The 22,696-nt window shown below is 44.5% G+C and overlaps 1 protein-coding gene across 2 annotated transcripts in view; it reads left to right on the top strand.

The window, feature by feature from the left end:
- The window catches only part of LOC144731598 (semaphorin-6A-like), a 146,721-nt gene that overhangs the window by 109,173 nt on the left and 14,852 nt on the right, over nucleotides 1-22,696 (top strand). For both annotated transcript variants that reach the window (XM_078612772.1, XM_078612771.1), the window contains 4 exons: nucleotides 653-808; nucleotides 3,454-3,630; nucleotides 9,983-10,123; nucleotides 14,700-14,774. In XM_078612772.1, the coding sequence (XP_078468898.1) occupies nucleotides 653-808; nucleotides 3,454-3,630; nucleotides 9,983-10,123; nucleotides 14,700-14,774 (549 nt within the window). The remainder of the gene's footprint in view (nucleotides 1-652; nucleotides 809-3,453; nucleotides 3,631-9,982; nucleotides 10,124-14,699; nucleotides 14,775-22,696) is intronic.

Raw genomic sequence — 22,696 nt, 5'->3', positions numbered from 1 at the left:
TCCCCCTCTTTATTTCTTCGTGTAAAACTCAGAGGAGATTTGTGTGTGCCACTGTGTAGTGTGGGAATAATTGTTTAAATATAATTCTGAACACCATCGGCTATTCTCTATCCACTGATGGATGGCCTTCCACACACTGGGTCAATTATTGATTAAATACGAATTTAATAATGGTTTATGTGACTGCATCTCATTGGTTTCACCAAACTGTCTTGTCCTTGCATTATATTTCGAGGCTGTTCATCATTCGCCGGCCTTGTGTGTTAATTCTTTGGGGAAGATGTCATGCCCGAGTCTGCTCACATTAACAATTGCTATGAGAGTGGTGGCCGATAATATTAGTTTCAGTAGATTTTATACGAATTTGCATCATCTTCCGACATCACCTTGTGTATTCAACTTTTTCGATATTGAACTCAATGTCCAATGAGTTTTATATAGCGGAAATGCGAACACGGCTTTTCAGATCATCCTGGGCGCGCACATAAAAAGCATCCAGACTCAAAATCCCCCATCCCTTTCTCGGCACTGATGTTACCATGGTAGCATAATGAAGTCTATTGGAGCCTGGACGTGAAAAGAAGCTTTGAGTTTTGGTTGATGTTAAAATTCTGTTTGAGGCGCCGTTCAATTTCGCCCACGTTCTTCGCAGACCGGGATGTTGCGCCGGCTCTGATTTTGCCGACGAGTACAAGAGTTCCTCGGACTTCCCCGACGACACCCTGGCCTTTATAAAAACCCACCCGCTGATGGAGGATGCCGTGGGCTCCATCACAGAGCAGCCTTGGTTCATCAGAACCCTCGTCAGGTGAGCCAACTCTCATATGTCAGTCGGCCTGCCCATGTCTTCGGTATCAGGCTACTGTTGCCATCTATCCTGGTCTTTCCCAGGATCATCCCTGGAAAGCTATCTCAACCAGGTGAGGCCCACTGAGCTGTATAGCTCTTTTTCAGAAGCGACCTGGCCACAAATGATAGCTCAACGAAGTGGCTTACCATGTGGAAGTGTACAGCCACCAAAATACTCTAAACGCATGTTTCTAAATGTGGATGAAAAAACTGGAGAAGCCAGATAAAAATCTACGTGACCATGGGAGAACATGCAAACTCCAAATATACAGCAGGCATCCGCGTCGGGATTGAACCCACGATCTCCTGTATACCAGGCGAGGTCGTTAACATCTCGCCACTGTTGCTCCCTGTAGGTCTTCTCTGCACATTAAGGGCCGTATTCTTAATCACGGCTCGGCTATGGCTTGGCTTCTAACGGGGCTCAGCTGATGCTTGAACCACTCGGTTGCTTTCAAAGATGCATAAGCATCTCGGATATCACTTGGCTCGGTTCATGGACTTCCTGGGCATGATTGGGACCATGCTTAGAGCCAGCAATAGTTAAGTGTGGACCAAGCCTGAGCCAAGCTGTGACTAAAAATACAGGCCCAAAAGTCCTAGTTTTTGTAAGCTATGTTATAGTCCGCCACTCAAGACGTTACATTTACAAGTAGTTCTCTATTCTGGTATAGTGAAATAATTCTTATTCCCATGTTATGTCCTGGTTGTTCTGACATGTCTGAGTACACGTGTGATATGAACGAGTGTCTATAACTGGGACAACGAGTCTAAGCGAAGAGTTATTGTATGCGTGTAACTAGCCCGTGGGCAACATATTACGGTTGTCAGAGACAAGGATTGAAAGAAATAATAAACTCCCTTTAACAGCATCATCTCGTCTTTTGGGAGTAATGTTCGAAATTGGGAAAGGTTTAAAAAGGGCCCCTGGTTATGTCTATTAAAGGCTGCCGTGGCTCTGTAACCTTTTAATGAAAAAGCCAGTACAACACTTGTGAATTTATGTTTGTGCATCAGCGCATTTCGATTGATGTTGAGCAAGGGCTGTTGAACACGTTTTCAAAAAGGTGCACTTTGTTTTGCTACGTTTTGTGTCCTGACACAGCGAAATACAGTGCATTGCTTTATAAGCAATACTCACTGTATTTGTAAGCATGGCTTGTTCTTTAGAAATGTGGTGTATCCATGGAGTTTTGTACACCGGTATTGTACTGGCGAATATGCTTTCACCCTGCCTATAACAATCTGGGTATTCATAGCAGTCTGTCCGTTGCTATGGCTCTCTCATGAACTCCTTTGAAGAAAAAAATCACATGCGAGTATCCCCATGCTCCAGACAATTAATTAAACTAAGAAATGAGTTTGATTCCTTACTTGTTGTTTTTTTCAAGAGAACCGCATCAATGAAATTATACAAATTAAACGTTTACCGCAAATCGTGTTTTAATGTCGGGCAGTGAAGTAAAAGTGCTGTGGGGACATCCTTCCATAATCATTATGATTGTTCAAATGCCTTTCTTGAATGCCTGCTGCCCAAAATACAGCGTTTATCAGCAATTAAAGCGTACAATTTTATATGTATGTTTCAAATTTAGCTAAACTGTGTTTACACACTTAGCCAGTCTTTCACGGAGAGAGAGGGGGGTAGAGGTGGAGCTGAAGGCGAGGGCGCAGTCAAAGTGTTCGACAATGGGGGGGAGGGAGGGTGTAGAGATATGGGGAGAGAGAGGGGGAGGGTAGAGAGGGGGGGTAGAGATGGGGGGGGCATTGCACCTCGCTACACCCATCCACACTGCTGACGGTAGAGGTTGACAAGAAAACACAAATAAAGTCATGACCCAAAGTGGTTGATGACATCTTTCCAATGATTACCGAGTTTAAAATCGTCGCCTCGGTTGAAATTTTGTCTGTGTCTGTATATATGGATGGCTTCGTGAACGAATCTTTGTTGATAGCCAGTCGGCTTACAAAATACCATCGTCTTGGAGAAATCAATTTCATGTGAGCCAGCCGCATTAAAGTAATGATCAGCCACGGCAGAAGTATTGGTCCTGCCGTGTTTCAGATCTGCCTTATGTTCACGAACACGGTCCGAGGCCGTGTCTAACACACTTGGACTGTGCCATCGCCTTCAGCTCCCCCCCCCCACCGCGTATCTGCCCCCTCCCTCAACCCATTGTCGAACGCACTCGCTTTACTTGTACTTCTGGTGCTTTGCTCCGACATTGGCGCTGGCTGCCCCACCCATGCTGTTGATGCCACACAGCTTTGCTCACTCTGAAAGCCCTTAGAAGCAGTTGCATTTGGAGGCTTGCCTCCTCTTTTATCTCCGCCTGATGAAGACTGCTTGTGTTGCGATCGAAACGTCGTGGGTTTTTGCTTTTATTTTTTAAATTTAATCTAATTTTTTTTCCTATCTACGTGACTTTACCGAAAGAACCAAGAATATTAATTTCTGCAGTCACGAAAGTTTTTAAAGTCAAAATGTAAAAATAGTTTTTGTTACCATATCTCATACTACTGCTGCAGCTATTGCTGCAGCTGCTGCAGCTGTTGCCTTTGCTGCTGACGTTCCCTGACAACTTCAATCCCGGGCCTCCACAGATACCGGGTGACCCGCCTGGCAGTGGACCCCTCGGCAGGCCCGCACGGCCGTCACACAGTGCTGTTCCTGGGTTCTGAGATGGGCCTGGTGCTGAAGGTGTTGTCATGGCCACCACCTGGACCCGACTCGCCTGGCAGCCTCCTCCTCGAGCAGATCGACGTCTATAACTCCAAACTGTGAGTGCGCAAATGTGGATGAGATATGCAAAGCTACCACATTTCTTCGGAAGCTCAACTGGCATACGTGGTGATCTTGCCCACCCCTCCCTCGGTCAGCCCTCCATTGTACAAATCATTGGTCCTGCCCCGAGCCAAATTGAGGTGTTTCGTGAGGCCAGCCGTAGCATGGCTCGGTAAATAACCAAAGGAAAGTAACCCATGCTGTGCTGGCCCCCATACTGGCAGGGTTTGGATGTGCAAATGGAAAGGGGGTAAAAGTGGCCCATCTGCAAGTTGGTTCGTTCATTCATGGGCAGGTTCGGTGGCCACATAGCAGACCCAGAATGTTCGGGTTACAGTTGGGAGAGGCCCATGTGTCCTCCAATAGTCCACGTGAAAATTGAAAATGTTGCGTGTAAAATCAGTGTTCATATACTATACGTATTAAATGTCTCCAAATTTCCCAGTGTTCCATGGTACAGCACTGTTGAATGCTGTCCCACACTGCAAGTAAAAGAAAAGTTTGCAGAATATCTGTCTTCTTTTAAGACATAATCACTTGAATGAAAGGTTCTTTGTTATGTTACATGGACAGCATTTATGACTATGGTGAGGTTAGTGCCACCCGAAGGGGGGGGGGGTGGCAAAAGGGGCAATTTGCTTCAGGCCACACACAAAAGAGGGCCCCCATGGTGGACCTGTTTTCTTGTCACTCCTAAATAGGAATGGACCCTCATGTGTCATTCTGCCCCGGGCCTCCAGTCTCGGACCTCCAGGAAGCTCTGAGTGAATGTTTTTGGTCTCGTTATGTATTACCCACACAGGCCCATAAGTTTACGTAAATTCTCACATGCACAATGCATACATCTTTATTTTTTTATATGGAATCATAGTTACATTAGGCCTCTTGTTTTGTAAATAACTGTTTTGTAGTTGCACTTCAATGTTTTGCTCACGTAATTTTTACATTCTTATGACAGCATATCCACACTTTAAAATATCAGGGTGGAAGATACATAAAAAATATTGGCAAAAAAGATTGTATGAAAATGTTTTTCATTTTTCCAAACAGCATTGACAAATAATCTTGGTTCTTTCGGTAAAGTCACGTAGAAGGGAAATAAAATAATAAAATAAATATAAAACAATACATAAATATAAAACGTCGTGAGAATTTTTATTGCTTTATATTTATATTATTTTATTATTTCCCTTCTACGTGACTTTACCGAAAGAACCAAGAATATGAATCCCTGCAGTTACGAAAGCTTTAAATCAGCATTAACAAAGGTAAATTAAAATACTCACACAGATTACTTCAAAAGCAAGTGATTCTTTAAAACTGTTCTTGTTAGCATGCATTACAAAGACATAGGCTGACAAAAGAATACTCGACGGAATAGTATGTGCTATGCTGGTAAAAAATATAAAATAATAATAAAAATAAAAAATTTGCGAACATTTTGTCGCTGCGGGGTGATCTCTGTGCTAACAAAAATGCGGCTGCCCCCTTTTGTCCCGAACAATGTGCGGATCTTAATTGCGAGAGCCATTTTCCTGCAGCAGCATTCCCGTTGCATGCCTCACTTCGCTGCACGCTGATTTTCACCGTGAGAGCCCTCTCTCTCGGGCTCACGAGTGGTTATAATTGGGATAAGTGCTCGAGATCGACATGCCCCAGATTTTGCAGGTAGGGGTTGAAGGTTGAGGATGTGGGGGGGGATGTGTGTTTGGCATCACGCGGAGCCAACACGCCGATCCAAGAGTAGCGCAGAGCTCGGGAGGACTTTTGGTGCACTACTGTGTCTGCACACTCTTAAAAGACGTGGCACAAAATGTGAGGAAGTGAGAACAATGTTCTATCTACGTCTGATTACACTGGTCTGCAGACAAAATGCTTCCGAAATAAATTTAGTCCAACTTTACCTAATTCTGGGTCACTAAAAATGAAAATGATGCTTAAATTTGTTGATTGGCTCTCGTTTATTAGATATGCTACTGGGTCAGTTTTTACGACCCTTGACTTCGGAATGTCAGAGGATAAGTGAGTTGGGAAGGGATCTCAGTTTAAACCAGAAATAACAAATACATCTTTGACTAGATCTATGAATAAATCTATGATTGGGTTTGGACAGTACTTGCTTTTTGAGCATAACAATTATTGACGCAATCTGAACCTGGTATTGCATCATACATGATATGAATTGCATCATGTTATCCCTAGAAATCATGGATGATGCATAACTAGACTTGCATCCCTCTGCTGAACTAATTGCCCAAAATCAGCTCTAGAAATCGTGCAGTGTCGTGCTCTATTATTTGTCAGTGTTTGATTTTGCAAAGGGACACATTTCTGTTTAGCCAAAGTGAGCAGAGATGCCTTGTACTTGTGTGAACAAAGCAAATAACTTCTGCTATGTTGGTGGTGAAGTGACGTTTGCATCACAAAAGTGCACTATAACCACTATGGTTAAGAAAGCCTATCACCTATATTTTGGCTGCAAAATTGGAGATCAGGACAAGACACATATGCTGCAATACTTGTGCAACAAATCTTCGCCAGTGGTTGAACAGGAAAAGGAAATCTATGCCTTTTGCAGTGCCAATGATTTGGAGAGAGCCAACAGATCATATCAGCAATTGTTACTTCTGCATGGCGCCTCCAGTTGGGAAAGGTGTGTCAAAGAAGAAAAAGTGGACTGCATTATCCAAACATCCCATCAGCTATACACTCAGTACCCCACGGAGAAGGACTGCCGGTTCCTGATGCATCAGAATTATTCTCACTTGAGTCAGACGAGGAAGAGGAACAGGATGAAACTTCTGGTCCTGAACTATCAAGGTCACATGACCCAGATTTTCTCCCATCCTCCTCCTCGGAACCACACCTCATAACACAAGGTGAACTGAAGGACCTTGTCTGGGATTTGGAACTGCCCAAGAGCAAGGCAGAGCTGTTGGGCTCCAGACTGCAGCAGTGGAATCTCCTGACAGGTGATGTTAGGGTTTCCATGTGCCATGACCGTCAAAAGGATCTTGTCTCATTCTTCTTCATGGAAGGTGATCTTGCAGCCTGCAACAACATGAATGGTGTGATGGCAGCCCTGAACATCATTCATGATCCAGATGAGTGGAGACTGTTCATTGATTCATCGAAGATGAGTATTAAAGCTGTTTTGCTCCATAATGGCAATGTTTTGCCATCAATTCCAGTTGGTCATGCAGTCCATATGAAGGAAACCTATGACAACATGAAACAACTTTTGAGGTGCATAAACTATGACCAATATCAGTGGCAGCTTTGTGGCAATTTGAAGGTTGTTGCTCTCTTGCTTGGTCTGCAGACTGGATACACAGAGTACTGCTGTTTTATCTGCGAATGGGATAGTCGTGCGAGAGATTCCCGCTACATCAAGACAGATTGGCCACTTTGACAGTCATTGGAGCCTGGGAGGAAAAGTGTTCATCATCCACAACTTGTTGAATCAAGGAAGATTTTGTTACCACCCTAACACATCAAGCTGGGTCTGATGAAGAACTTTGTCAAAGCCATGGACAAAACACAAGCAGCTTTCAAGTACCTCCGTGGAAAATTTCCAAGGTTAAGTGAAGCAAATATAAAGGAAGGTTTCTTTGTCAGTCCTCAGATTCGTGAACTTCTTCGAGATGATGCATTTCACAGTGCACTGCGTGGCGAGGAAAAGACGGCATGGAACGCCTTCCAATTAGTGGCAACACATTTTCTCGGAAACAACAAGGCAAACATCTACAAGGAATTGGTGGAAAACCTCCTCACGGCATACAAAAGCCTCGGTTGCAACATATCACTAAAGAAAAATGTTTTGCTCTCTCATCTAGATTTTTTCCCACCGAACTGCGGAGCAGCGAGCGACCGAGCGTGGCGAGCGATGTCACCAGGACATTGTGACAACGGAGAAACGCCAATCAGGGCCAATGGAGCCCATCAATGCTTTCAGACTATTGCTGGACAGTGACAAGAGATGCTCCATTAATGAATACAAGAGACAAGCCAAGAAGCGCCATAGTAGACACTGAATAAGGACTAAACTATGTACTTATATATACATTATAGTTGTTTGCCTTTTGTTTCATGATACATTTTATTTATATAACCCTTTTGCTGATTTTTAAAGCGTTCCATGAACAGGCCAGGTGACATGTTATCATATAAAGCAACCATAAACACATGCAAAGGCATAGGTTTACAATTTATGAGTAAAACTCTACTATCTGCACAATATTCTTGGTTCTTTCGGTAAAGTCACGTAAAAGGGAAAATTGATTGCTGTGGTTTTCACACCTGATGATGATTGATTGTGTTGCAATCGAAACGTCGTAAGAATTCTATTGTTTTATTTTTATTATTTTATTATTTCTCTACTACGTGACTTTACCAAAAGAACCAAGAATATGAATCCCTGCATTCACTAAAGCTTGAAATCGTAATTTATCTACAGAATATACATATGTAGTGGATTCAACTGAGTCACAGACGCACTCTTTGGAGGCAACACATTTATTGATACCAACACAAAGGGGTAACTGCCCCTTTACCAGATAACAGCCTGTGGTGGTGGACCACCAGGCTAACTACACACTATGGTGGTGGACATCAGGCTAATTACACTAATCACACTGGGAGTAGCTACAACGGACTGGATCCCGGCTTGGGTCCAGGTCCATTTGTTGGTGACTCTTCTTGGACATAGAACATAGATCTTCAGGATAACAACAGCAATGCTCAACCCCGGTCCCTCTGAGGACCCGGCTTATATCCTCACTGGCTGTGGCTGGCTCCGCTCTTGGCCACGACCACCTTCTCGAACCCTCTAGCAGGATCTCGACCCGACACGTGACCACCCCTAGCCCCCACTTGGGGCCCCTGTGTAGATCTTACCCGTCACATGCCTTCCAGGGTCAACTAGAGTGCCATGGCCTATATTAACCCCATTCATGGCCTTTACCCTCACACCCCCTCCTATAGGGGACAGCACTGCACACTGAGCGTGGTGCCACTCGGCGCTCTCTATCAGTGCTCACCGAGCCCCTCTAGGGCTGGTACTACACCCACATGTACGGGGTGTCCGCGATGGTAATACATCGCATGCCGTGCCTCGCTAGAGACGGCATTACCCAGTGACATCCACGATGTCGCTACACAAGTGATGTCCACGATGTGAGTACATCACACGCCGTGCCTGTCTAGGGCCGGCACCACACAGTGACATCCGCGATGTCACTACCCATCGACGTAAAATGTAAAACTTAAATATCTTAGGAACAGTAGCCAATCAGTTGTTTTAATTGTCATGCAGCGGTGCACAAGCACAAATCACAAAAAAAATTAAAGCGTTTATCAAATAGACAGCCTAAAAAAAGCAAAGTATATCGGCGACGTTTGTGCCAATGGTGTCTGTCTCCACAGCACATAGGCTTCTCTACCTCTCTGGCCTCTGTCTGTGCTGGGGGAAAAGGGGCCATTGCCCAGAACGTGTCAGCTATTTGATACTTTTCTTTTTACGGCCACAGTGTTATTGATGAATGTGCTGAATTTTTTTTTTGTAAATCTACACATTTTATATCCCTTTCTGTGGCCAGTAGCATATCATTCAAACATTTCTGACAAATGCTGGTGGAGGACAGCAGGGGGTTGGGGGGGGGCAGTGATTCACTGCAGCCAAATTTTTGCGAGAAATCGCTCATCGTGTTGGACTTTAAGTTCCTTAATCATGGTGTACAAGTTCAATACTGCACACTACTGAGGTCAGTTGGACTCATTACAGAAAATTGTGTTTTTATGGATGAAGGCAGTTTCACTTGTAGGTAATTGCTCCATGTTACAACCAAAAATTAATCATTACTGCTGCCCTACAGTATATTGGGGAATATTCCAGTAATATTCAATGTATTATCCAAAACAAGTAGACAGTTTTTTCCCCCAAGGGTCATCTAAATGTACATATTTTAACATTCCACACTGATAATTGATCTGGTGTGGTGCGTACGCAGTCTGCGGTTTAACCAGCTCATGGACCCCCAGGTAGTTGCGAGACCAATTTATTCTTATGCCTGTACCAGACGCAACCCATCCAAGCCTATAGCTGCGAGTGGAAACCATGCTTTGAAATGCCATCCTATTCGCTGTGGTAAGCCAGCTCTTGACCACTTTGTGTGTAGTTTTTTTATGGTTGTGCTGAATGTGTCTCTGATGTGTTTTCAGCTTGAATACGATCCTGTCCCATCACGTGCAGCGAATTCCGTCGGACGTCACGTTGAGCAACATGCGGGAAAGAACCAGAAAACACATGGGAGAACTGTGACAATATCTGTTAAATTCTCCCGGCTGCAGGTGCAACAGAGGGGACAAGGAAGACCGCCGCATCCTGGGCATCCAGCTGGACGTCGAGAGCCACGCTCTCTTTGTCGCCTTCTCCGCCTGCGTCGTTCGCTTGCCGCTGAGTCGCTGCGAGCGCCACGCCAGGTGTAGGAAGTAAGCGCCGCTAAGTTGATTGGTTTGCACCATCCTCGGGGTTGGGGGTGGGGGGCGGCATGCAGTGGTGACAATGGGGTCACCGATTTTCCTTCCCACACAGCATTTGACCTGTCTGAAAAGGGCGAAGGCATTCTCCCATGGACTGAAGAGTAATGAGGCTTTCTTGATTCAAGTCACATTCTGCATTTGCCCTTTTGAGGGCTTCGACCTTCGACCTTTGACACGGAAGAAGTGGATTTTTCCCTGCCGTGCTCTTTGACCTTGCATGTGCTTTGGTTTCCCTGCATTGATGCCTCTGAGTTCTGTACCAAGACTTCAGTTTCTCTGAGTGATTGAGGAGTGCGCTTCATAACCTTTCCACAATTGTATAAATACAGTAAAACATCTTGAATCCACACGAATTTGGGGAAGAGCATTTCTGGTAATGGGAGTTTTTTTGCACACCGCAAGTAATTCTACACATTAAATAAATATTACTCTTAATGACCGCTCAACTTAGGACAACGTTGCATCCTGTACCACCTCTGCTTTTTACCATAAAGGCTTAATGAAGGCTAAGGGTTTACTGAATGTTTTAAATACATGACATATATATTTCTTCAGTAACAGAATTTTCTAAAATTTATGTCCGTAAGCAAAGAACACAAGGCTACCACTAGCAGACCACGTGGCACAATAATAATACATATGTATACTCAGGCCATTGGATGGCTCATCCGTAGATTCCGGTTCAGATGTGTTTGTCCGTGGTAGCTGATAGCGGCTACTTAGTAGCAAAGATGGGCAAGATAAATGTTTGTGTTTCGTGTCAGGGTGCCAATTCCACTGCATCTTTAAATGTTTGTGTCAGCTGTTTAGTTTGGATTTTGCCATGGTTATATATGGTCCAATAACCATTTAATAACGTTCCTCGGTTTCAACTTTGCGCTTCTGGTTAATGTGGTTATAAGTATGTAGGCTGGCATCCTTCACTGGGTTGGAGCCTGCAAAAGTAGTTACAGGCATCAAGTTGGGGGTGCTGCCTCAATTAAAACGTCTCTCAGGTTCTCTGCATGCAGCGGCCAGTGCCAGGGGAAGGCCTGCAATCGGTGCCGAAATGTTTTTTTTTGCAAACTCACCTTGAAGGTGAGAAAGCTTTCTTTGAGTCCAGGGGACATTTTGACTTTATCTGATAAACTTTTGATACTTTATTTAGAAGTGTACGATCGTGAGACCTTGCTTTGTTATATATGGAGTCATTCCGATTCATGCCAGGCTCTTTAAATGTAAATGCAGAGGTTGTGGGTGAGGGGGCTTTGACTTCTTGGCAAAATTTCAGTCATCATTATGCAGATGTGAGCATATGTGTGTGTGTGTGCATGCGTTTCTTCTGGCCGCCGGATGGTTTGATGTGCTCGCAGTACTGAGTTCTGCGCTGGTGCCTCTGGGTCCTGAGTTTAATTTTGACTCAGGAAGGATTAATTTTAACTCCTTCAACTCCGGTGCCTTTAGGAGGTTGTCATGTGCAGTGAGCTTCATGGTCTGTGCCTCATATGAATGTGAATGTAAAAACAAAAAACAATGCTCGTGCAACACATTGTGAAATCACATGGCATGGCTAGCACAGCGAGGTTAAAGGAACATGTGACAGCGAAACTGCACGCAAAATTACAATCGTCAAATATTCTCCCTTAATTGGATTAAATGTTACACTACAGTGATGGACAGTTAACAATGAAGGCCTCCGTGAGAGGTGTCAGTGCCGGGCTGACACCGCCGCGAGGCAGCGGGTACGGACGTCGCCAGCTGCTCTCATCTGTACCTTAGCCCCACATATAGAGGTGGCCTAAGCCCTGCCATTGTTTCTCATCGACTTTCAATAAACGCCAAACCTTGACTGCAGCCAAACCCAGGACCTCAGCACCAGTAGAAGCTCATAAAAGGCAGCAACACTTACAGTCTATTAACATTTTGTCTGACATTGCTGCTGCTGTCAAGAGCCATGACAAGCTATGTATGCACTTAGGCCCTTTAGCAAAATGCACTTTGGCTTCCTTACAAAATTCTGAGAGAGCAGAGATGAACGAGTGGAATGTCATTTCAGTTTCTGCGTCAGATCCAAATGTCCACGGCCATTCACTAAACAAACACTGGCTTCTCTGGACCAGCTTTGTATCTTGCATCTTATCCGGCACATATCTCTTGTATTGCAATAAAGTTCCCAAGTTTATAGTTTTGAGACGAACTTAATTGTTTTGAGATGCACATCTGTGGGTTTGCTTCGTGCTTAAAAACTGATGGAAAAGTTTTCACCTTTTTGTATTGACACACACCAAAAATCAGTGTATATAATAAAAGCTGGAGGAACCATGGTAGTAACTCCCTGCGGGGAGAAACTAATAAAGAGAAATCTAAAGAACTTCTTTCATCACCCACCTTCCTAATCCCCCACCTTAGCCACCACCTCCTGCATCCCCTTTCCTATAAAGAAGAGATTATAAACTATTTATCCTCGCCAAGCACAGTGCCACTCACTTGTAATGTGGCACACAGAGATCTGGATTGGTGGGCCCCCACGAGCTTTGAGTGGGAGGATGTTTTTTTTCTCCCTTTTCTGGATGCATAGCATGCAATGCTCTGTAGCTACGGGTCTTGCCACCATTCCAGTTTTCCTAGAAGATCCTCCTTTGTAGGTAGCGATGCATATGCAAGTCTTCCCCAGCACACTAAACGTCCCAGTTTTGTCAAGTGCCTAATAATAGACCCGTTAAAGGCGATGAATTTACATGCAAGGCCCCCTCCCCTATTCCAGTATTGTGAGATATCCTTCTCGCGATATGGCCCGAGTTTTTGAGCCTTAGAGATCGCAACGAGGCTGCAGAAGCCTGATTGCGATCGTCCAGTTTTTTTTTACCAATGTATGTGGAGAGCAGTGTCGAGTGCAAATGGAACAAATGTTAAGGCTGTGGCCTTGCAACTCAGCCACCAAGGACTATTTGCTGGTGGCTTTTGTCAGATGAACCATGATGAGAAATATTTGACCGAGAGACAAAATAAATTAATCATCACTTAAAATTAATCTGCACGCCCCAGTCAGGGATGAAATATTTTTCATTAGTGCCTCGCTCTAAAAAAGACCCTGCATGCATGTTTTAGCAAGCATGTATTGATTAAGAATGGAAATAAGATGAACTTTTTCTAATCAGAGAATGAGCATTTTCTAAATTGAAAATCGTTGTTCCATTCACTTGGCCCGTCAACCGTTTCGTTAAATAGCATGAGGCCCATAGGCCAAAGGTTTTCAACCTCGTGTTGAAGATGAGCTGTACTGCCTGACAGCATATCAATAGAGAGCCGTACCATTTCCACGCCCCGATCTCCACAAATAAAACGGCCAACATTCATATTGCGGTTGTGGCGATTCCAGCATGCCTCTCTCAATGAGGCAGCGCACTCCAGTCGATGACCTCCTCTACCTACACATCACAGCAGTCTTTGTGGACAGTGGCTACAAAGTGCCATTCCTGCCAACCGGCGTCAGCACCAGCACCAATGTGATTTGATGCCCTCTCTGCATGCCATATGGCACGCTCCAGTTAATTCCACACCCCCCGCACCTGCGTGTAACGCAGACTGCAATTAAAGCACGGCAGGTGCGGGCGTGATACATCGGTGGATGTGTAGTCCTCTGAAGGGGAAGCTTCTGCCTGAGTTGGTACCCCCTTCCCCATCTGCAGCCTCACCTTCCCCAGTTAGAGCTTTCCCTCAAAATGACCCACGTCTGCCTACTTTGGCTGCCTTTTGAGCCTCAGGCAATGAGTTTTTTGCACGCCCAGCTGGGGGCTGGGAGAGTCCCAATAAGCCTGTAGACCTTTCACATCTCGCTCCTCTCGCGCCACTTCCCAGTGCCGTGAGGGTCGCTGGCTTCGGCGGGGGAGTCTGGAGATGTTTGAGATGCTACGTGCGGCTGGGGAGCTGGCGGGAGGGTAGGGGGGGGGAGGGGTTTGCGGGGGGGGGAAGGAGGGGGGTGCGGGCTCTGGGAAGGTTGGTGATCACGTGGACTGTCAAGATGCAACCAGTTACCTTTTTCATTGTCTCGCCTCCCCGACCACTTCCCAGCTTTACACTTCACCTTGCCACGCACACAAGCATTGTTCAAACTTTTAATTAGATGACCCCTTAATGTAAAAGTTAATTATTTAAGAATTTTTCCATTAAGATAGGATTTATGACCTAACACATACAGGCTTGCTAAATATAGATATCTATTAAAAAGCTGTAATTGCTTCCATTATCAAGTTATTGAGACAAGAGTGTGTTGTTTGCCCGTGTGCTGATGTCTTTTTTCACCGCTTGCATGTATTTATCCGTCCACGCTCCCTGTACTCTCGTGTATTTCCCCCAAGTCACACTTTGGTGCCTTTTTATTTATTTCACCTATAAAACGGTCTTGTTCTTCAGTCACGTTCGAAACCTATTGAGACAACTGTGCTATACGTTTCATATCTGAGAATGACTTTCAAAGTATTGAAAATTTTGTGATAGTTAAAAAAAATGTGTGTGCGTGTGTGCCCTTGCCCCGGTCGTGCATCAGGAACTGCATAGCGGCACGCGACCCGTACTGCGGCTGGCAGGACGACTCCTGCGCCCGAATCATCTCGCACACGACGTGAGTGCGTTTAATTAGCGCCGTTAATTCTGGGTGCATCGACACCCGGGAAACACATTCGCGTGGGTCTCACCGCCGTCTTAGCCATTTTCTTTAATCACCAAGTGGTCAAATCGCTTCTTCGACTGTGGACGTGTGAAAAATGGGAAGGGGAAAAAAAACGAACGAACGTACTTTATGGACATCGGTGTTTGGTGGAGAAAAAAAAACAATCTCCTTAATAATGAAGCAATTTAGAAACATTGTAATTGATTTATTATGGCGATGAAGACTAATCAATGGGCTTGTCATCGTGAGCCTGCACTGCTTTTCATTCCTCCGCATTAGCTGACTCGCGTTGGCATTATTTTAATTTATGGACTGTCGCCTCTGGTACAGAACTGTTTCCCCAAAACAATTAGGACAGCGCCTTTTGTGTCCGCTAATGATAAATTTCTCCAGGGAGTCAGGTGCATCCGCAGTGGTGGGGGTTATTTATTTATTGTGCTTTCTTGTATTTTACTTTTATTTTTTATCGTACAGAACTTCCGCAAGGACAATGGCTACAAAGCGACCTTGTCGGTCGAGTAATTCATAGGCCTCTGTGTGTTGGTGTCTCAGCCAAATGAACTGTGGCTTATTTATTTGCCTGTCTGCGTTTAGCCCATCAGGGGCCACCCAATACAAGGTCTCCTCTGCGTTTGTGTCTTTTTTTAGAGTGGTTGGCCACGGTGCTTCAGTGGTTTGTGTGCTCGCCTCTGGGTTGGAAGTTCACCATTTAGGTTGCCCAGCTTTCTCGGCACTGCTTCAGAAAACTCACTTGGCATTGGCTGTTGCTTCTTGCCCCAATGAATATTTATTTTTGTTAAATCCCATGTCTCCTTTGCAAGAGACTTGCTATCATTTTTGGGTTCTTACCTCCTCAACGAGGGCTTCCTAACTTAACGGAGCAGTGCTTTGTGTGGTGATATTTGTGGAATGGGAGATCTGTTAGCGACGGAGGGGACCGTGTTCCAGCAGTGGGTTGACAAATAGCTGTAAATTATTGTATTATTATACAAATTACCTCCGCTGATGTGTTACGTTTACATTTTACCCAAGTATTTTTTTTAAGTGGCAACAAATACAGACGATCCAGTCATGGCAGGACTTTTCCCTTTCATATATTTGGTAAGCATGGGCGGTTGGTTATAATGGCTTAGTTTTACAATCCTGAGTTAAATTATTTGATGTCATATTTACATTTGTGCTTTAAAAAGAAGGATTTAAGTCTTATAAGGTAAGGCAAAAAGTGTATGATTAATCATGTTAATAGGACTGCACTTTGGGATTTGCACAAGTTGATTGGAGTTTGTAAAAGTCTTGAACTTAAGCAGCAGCAGCATTGATTTCATCTTGAGGTGCATGTGTTGAGTTAAATCTACACGCAATACAGCAGCATCGTTTGCAAGCAATTGAATGGCTGATGTCTGGGAATACAAGAAAATCATTATGGACTGAGTGGAGCATATTTAAACCATTAGCACACGAATGCAATCACAGGCAGGTCAATGCTTAAACAGGAACAATACAACCTTGGGTACTTTTCAAAAAGCCTTGGTATTCACATGATCCCAGTCTAAACTGGCAGGACCACATGTCAAACAGTTAGCATAGTAATAGATCAGAGGTAGGGACACGGCTTATAACTTACAGTGGGTTAGTGTGATGATGCGGAAAGAGTGACTTTGTTCGATTGTTTGTCTCCAAAAGTGCCGCAAAGGCGGATCACCAAGGTCACATCTGCCGTCAAGAAGGATGGAGGGAGTCGTGCGGGCTACCGTGGTGGAGATCCAGTTAAGATGGATTTGTGAAAATTAAATTTGTTTCGGGGTGACCTTGCAAGAAAAGCTTCCCACCACAACAGACGTTGTTACCTAAGACTTTTACCTGTCCTTTTAAACGCAACGTCACTTTGAGCCGAGAGCGATCGCGACACAATTGTTTTGTCCGCCATTAATTTGAACCAAATTATTTTCGAGGATAATAGGGGAGATGTCATGCTTGTAATTTGTGTTGGCGATAATGATAAAGTTGCAGGCACTGTTATGAATGCTACGTGAGAATCTCTGCGATTTTGTAGATCTGTATGGTTATTTTCTTTCTTCACAGTACAGCCTGACAGCTGTGCTAAGCTGCCTGACATCACTACCTGGCAGCATAGAGTTTAGTCTTGCATTTTTCTGCTGCCAAAAAGTAGAGACTTATACAAACAGATTAAAAATGGAAAGGAGTGACATGGGTGTGAAAGTAACAGTGTTTTTTTGTTTACTGTTCGTCTCTTTCTTTTATCTTGAAAGCACAAGCAATTAGTGAGTGTGAAAGCAGACAAGTTCTCATCGTTTTTAAACACACCCACAGTCCACGGGCCTCCCCCCTACTTTCACAACCCACACACTCTCTTCTATACCGAATGTCGATCTCTGAAATACACTTTCACCGATGCCAAAAGAGATCTGCCGAACCTCCCAACTCCTGTTTACAAAGCGTTAATCAATGTTGCTGCTTGCAAAATACGTGACCTGCTGTATTTATTCTGGGGAACTGTTCATATTTTTATTTTTCAGGTCCACTAGTTCATTACCACATTTTATTGACATTCGTCAGAAATTCTGCCAGACCTCCACGCTGTGCATAACTCAATCACACGAGCTAGGGCTTCCAAGGATTTCCCAACGGCGCTGATTAGCACTTGCCTCTCCGTCCATCTGCAGGCTTCCCACATGAACAGTGATGTTTGTTCACCCTTCCTGACACTCGGTTGCCAACCGGCACTCAGCAATAGAGTACAATGCCTTTTTCTTTGTTTCTCGGTGTCCTTGCGTTTGGCTGCTCTTCAGCCAAGTAATCCAGGGAGAGCAACTGCACCAGCCAGCTGCTATACAACAGACGGCTTGCATATGGAGAATTTGTCTGTGCCACCAGCAGCCGTTCTCTGCCCACTGGCTTAATGAAGGTCTCACTACTATGGGCAGAGCTTCTTCTGTTTTATTCCAGCTGGGTAGATGCAGTGACTCAAAGTGGAAACTCATGATCAATGTATTTAATCCACCTTGCTCCTGGATACAAGCTGATCTCCATGGTAGATGTCCTCTCGGACGCGTTTAATTTCTTGGCCGCGACACTGTCATTTTTCTTTACTGCTGACAGTCGTCCCTTCACTTGATGGGCCTTGCCCAAGCCCACTTGCTAGTTTAAGTTTAGAAACGTGCGTTGAAGAGTATTTGGCTGCTGTAAATTTCCTCATGGATAAGCCACTTCACTGAGCTGTCATTTGTGGCCAGGTAGCTTCTGACAAAAAGCTGTATAGCTCAGTGGGGCATACCGAAAGAACCAAGAATATGAATCCCTGCAGTCACGAAAGCTTTAAATCAAAAGTTTAGTTTTGGTTTAGCCTAAATTATCTTTGACCTATACTTTTTGGTTCTTTCGGTAAAGTCACGTAGGTATAAAATCCAATCCACGTGTTATTGTTGCTTTCTCTCAATGTAATTCAAAGTATAAAAACTGTACGAGGTAAAATGTCGGCCTGCAGGCATCTTGGCTCATCATCCTTCCGAGGTCAATAAAAGATGTACCAATTTATAGGATGTCAATCGTGGTCGTCCTGTGAAGAAACTGTTACCCACCAAAGGAATGTTACCCACCAAAGGAATGTGGACTTCCGGTGGAGATGAACATCACCAAATGCGCATAGAATTCAGACAATTCCATGTTTAATGCCGTAGTCTCACTTGTCCATGTGCCCCTGATTTCCGCTTTAGTTCATTGTTTCGGCCCTGTTGGGAGACTTCTGCAGATTTGAAAGGTGGAATGTATGGTAACAAATAATATAGCAAGGCCATGGCTCTTTGTGCTCTCCTGTATAAGTGTGTGTGTATGCGTTAGTTTTTTTGTGTGTGTGTATATGTTCATTTCTATGTTAGAACGTGATGTTGGCCACCCACCCCCTCGTATGCCTAGCTGGCCTTCAAAGGTGCTCGCTAACAGCACTTGTCCCAACAGTATTTTAAGGCTATACGGGGGAGCTTTGCCTTTGTTTTTAACACCAGTGTTGGGATACAAATTTATCTGGGCGTGGTGCTGGCCACACCGTTTACTTTTGCAGATTGGAAACCTGAATAGGTACTCACTCGTGAAATGTGCCCCAATAATACATAAAGGCTATACAGTAAAACCTTGGATTGCGAGTAACTTGGTCTTGCGAGTGTTTTGCAAGACGAGCAAATGTTTAAATAACTATTAATTTGATAAACGAGCGAGGTCTTGTAATACGAGTAGTACGTGTATACGCTTTGTCTGCCGAGCGTCACGTGATCACAACTGATATACGAATGCTTTGATATACGAGTGCTTTGGATTTAAAACACGTTTCCGGAACGAATTATGCTCGCAATACAAGCCAGTTAGGATACTTTCAATCTATTTTCACCGTTATCTTCCCTGGTAGTCTGCATTTAATGGCTCCCTTAAGTATATTGGTTTGTACTTCTGTAAAAGCCAAATCTTGTTTATCTACATGCTTATACATGTTTGCCCTTCACATTTTATTTAATGGATTGGGTCCAAGTTCAGGGATTCATGTTCAGAAGAACCAAACTGAGTAGTTGGTAGATATATGTGTGTGTGTATGTGAAGCATGTTTTGTGTGGGGAGCGGTAGTGTAGCGATAAGCGCACTGCGCTTCGAACCCGGCGACCCGAGTTCAATTTCTGCTCATGACCAAAACAGGGATGAATATTTGAACTGGTCCTGGGCCCTCCCCTAGGTCGACTCAGCCTCAAATGATTACTTGGTATGGAAAACATCAGCACTGGGGAGACAAAGGAGGCCATACGTGGTGCTGGCCCCCCACCCTCGCATGTGCCGTGCTGGCCTTAATAGGTACTCGCTAACAGCCAATGCCCCAACAATCAGCTCAAGGCTATACGGGGGAATCTTGGTCTTTGTGCGTGTGTGTGCATACAGTTATCTACCCATGTCCCCGTCAGTGCGTGCGTGCGTGCCTGCTTGTCGTTTCTGCGGACATTTGATTTATTTCTTTGTGTGTGTGTGCTTGTTTGTTTTATTTCCGTTTTGCTTTTCAGGGACACTTTTGTGTCTGTTTTCTTTACAATTTTCGCAGAAAAAGTTCCTAACGAAAATCTCTCACCCACGTCAGATTAACGGCACCTCGGGCTGGCAGCAATCCAGCGTACACAGACCGTTCCCGCTAAAACAAATATAGCTGGCGAGGAAAGATAACGCAACGGTGCATATGTGTGTTTTCATAATAAGCACCAATGAGCTTTTTATTTCGGCTGTGTCATGAGCTGAGTGACTATGGCAGCTATTTGAAAGTCCCCTATGCTCCTTGATTGATTTGAATGATATTCTTTGTGTCTTTCAGTAAAGTCACGTAGAAAGGTTCAAAGAAATAACAAAAAACTACGACGTTTCGATCGCAACACAAGCGGTCGTCATCACCCCCCCCCCCCCACCCCCTTTTCCTAATGACGACCGATTGTGTTGCGATCGAAATGTCGTATTTTGTTATTTCTTCGCACCTTTCTACGGGAATTTACCAAAAGACCCAAAGAATATGAATTCCTGCAGTCACGAAAGCTTTAAGTCAAGATTTGATTCGACATTTTAAATTTCATTTAGACTATTGGGTGGGGAAAAGAGATGGCCTGTTAGGTTCAGTGGTCACAGTTTCTGGGTGTCTTTCAACCAATACATTTTCTCTTTAACATTCACTTCCATAGCGCATTCAATTAATTATCCTGGTAATTTAATCATTGCTTGATTGCGGGTAAATCAGAGGCCACGGTACGTGGCTAAAATAGATCACCTTGAACTGAGAAATTCACGGAGCAAGCGTCATTTGACATTGAGTCAAACGCACAAGCCAAACGAATGCAGACCAGCTTGCATGTACAGGTGCGCTGATGTCCGGTAAGACCAAGCAAGTTCGATGCCATTGACGTCACGGCCCATTTAAGCTCTTCGCATGATGTCGATTGCTTCTCCCCAGTGAGCGCGTTCTCACCCGTTCGCGACGATGCAGCCAGCCTGAGTGAACAACCCAGTGTACCAGCCACTTGGATGGCTCCACCAACATTTGCGAAGCAGCTAAAACGAAAAAAAAACCTGTGCTGAAAGAGCTGTGAGAAAGTTGTAGCCACACTGCCAGAGCGTGTCAGAGGTCAGCCTTGCTCCGCCGGCAGTTTGCACGACGTCAGCAAACTTAATGGCAAGTTCTACGCACGGCAGCTTGTTAAGTCAGCACTACTTGTTTGTCTACGGAAGTTCCCACCGGATTCGTTTACGGTGCGTTGTTTGTAATTGGTCTGTGGAAAACCTCGGCTAACCCAACCCAACCCAACCGCCAAGACCCGTTCTCAGCTCTGGTTACATTTAGCTAAATTTCCTATTGTTTAAACTGCCTAAGTCGTTGTCGGAAGTTCTTTTGAGTGAGCACAAATTACAGCTGGCTCCACGCGGGCGGGTTGGGTATGTGGAAACATAACTATACGCGACTGCTCTTTTGTTTTTCATCCGGTGGTTTGTGTCAATACACCTCACAGTGCACTTAGTTTAGGTTGTGTTGACCTATAAAAGCCACACACCCGAGGCAGTTACCTTTTGGGATTGAACCCACATCATTGGTTCAGTTGTAGTGCTGTGGCCACTGCAACCAAAACACAGCCTTTATTGAATTCCTCTCCCCATCGCACACATACAGAGATTTCCCAAATGTTGTGTCGAGTGCCGTTAGCGATCACCTGTGAATGTCAGAATGTCATAAAAGAGGATGCTATGCTCATCAACACACTCGGCTACCTTTTTTTGCGCCGTGCCGATGCTTACACACTATACAGAGTACAAATTTTAAGCCTTAAATTAAATATGGGAGCTCTAAGACAGATTGTTACTATTTGCCAAAGGTGTTATTGATAGCCGGGAAGGTAATCCAGGTTCCTGGAATGGTAAGACCATGCGAAAAGATCCCCCATGTAGCCTTTAACAGACTGTTGGTGCCAAAAAAATCCCCAAATACTAAAACAAAAAACTGACTGTTGAGACAAGTGTTGTTTGTGAGCTGCTATGAATGCCAGCACGGCACACGATGGGGTGGATGGACAGCACCATGCCCAGCCGCCTTTGTCTGCCCATTGTGGTTTACCCACCACACTAGGTACAGGCTTCCCTCGCTTTATGCCGTAGACACATTCCAATAAAAGGGTGCACAAAGAGAAACCGCACAAGGGGACAGCTGCCTACCGAGTAGCGCGCACAGTACACACACAGTGTTGTCCCACGTCTGACCACATAGCCACATGGAGAGTGAATTCAAACTGCATAGAGCGATTTTTTTGGTGGAAATAGGTTAGTCGCATATAGGCAAAATTTGCACAAACCGAACCCGCATAAAGCAAGGGAAACCTGTACTCATTTTAAGGCTGAGTTGACCTCGGAGAGGGTCCAGGACCGGTTCAGATATCGGTCACCAATGTGGTCAGGAATCAATTCGTACTCTTAGGTTTTTTCGGTAAAGTCACATAGAAAAAAACCTAAGAGTATAAATCCTTGCAGTCACGAAAGCTTCAAATCTAGAAGGAATCAATTTGGGTCGCTGGGTTCATAGTACCTTGCGCTAAACATTGTGCCACCGCTCCCCACACACAGATAAATTCGGTCACTAAGATGCCATTCATACATGCAATTATCAAACAAAAAATGTGTTTCGTAGATATTAATATCAAGGCAAAAAGAGCCTCCCTGTAATACAATCAGCCAATTTGTGTGTATGTGTGTGTGCAGTAATGAAAGGCAAGTGCGGAGTAAGTGGGCCGCTTGTTTTAATTGCAAGCCACCGGGAGTGAATGCTGGCGCACTCTGCGGTGCCTTTTCAAACGCTC

Source organism: Lampetra planeri, chromosome 39, assembly GCF_965212315.1.
Source record: "Lampetra planeri chromosome 39, kcLamPlan1.2.h2, whole genome shotgun sequence".
Classification (NCBI taxonomy): domain Eukaryota; kingdom Metazoa; phylum Chordata; class Hyperoartia; order Petromyzontiformes; family Petromyzontidae; genus Lampetra; species Lampetra planeri.
The sequence above is the reverse complement of the archived record's forward strand: the minus strand, read 5'-3'. Positions and strand labels throughout refer to the sequence as shown.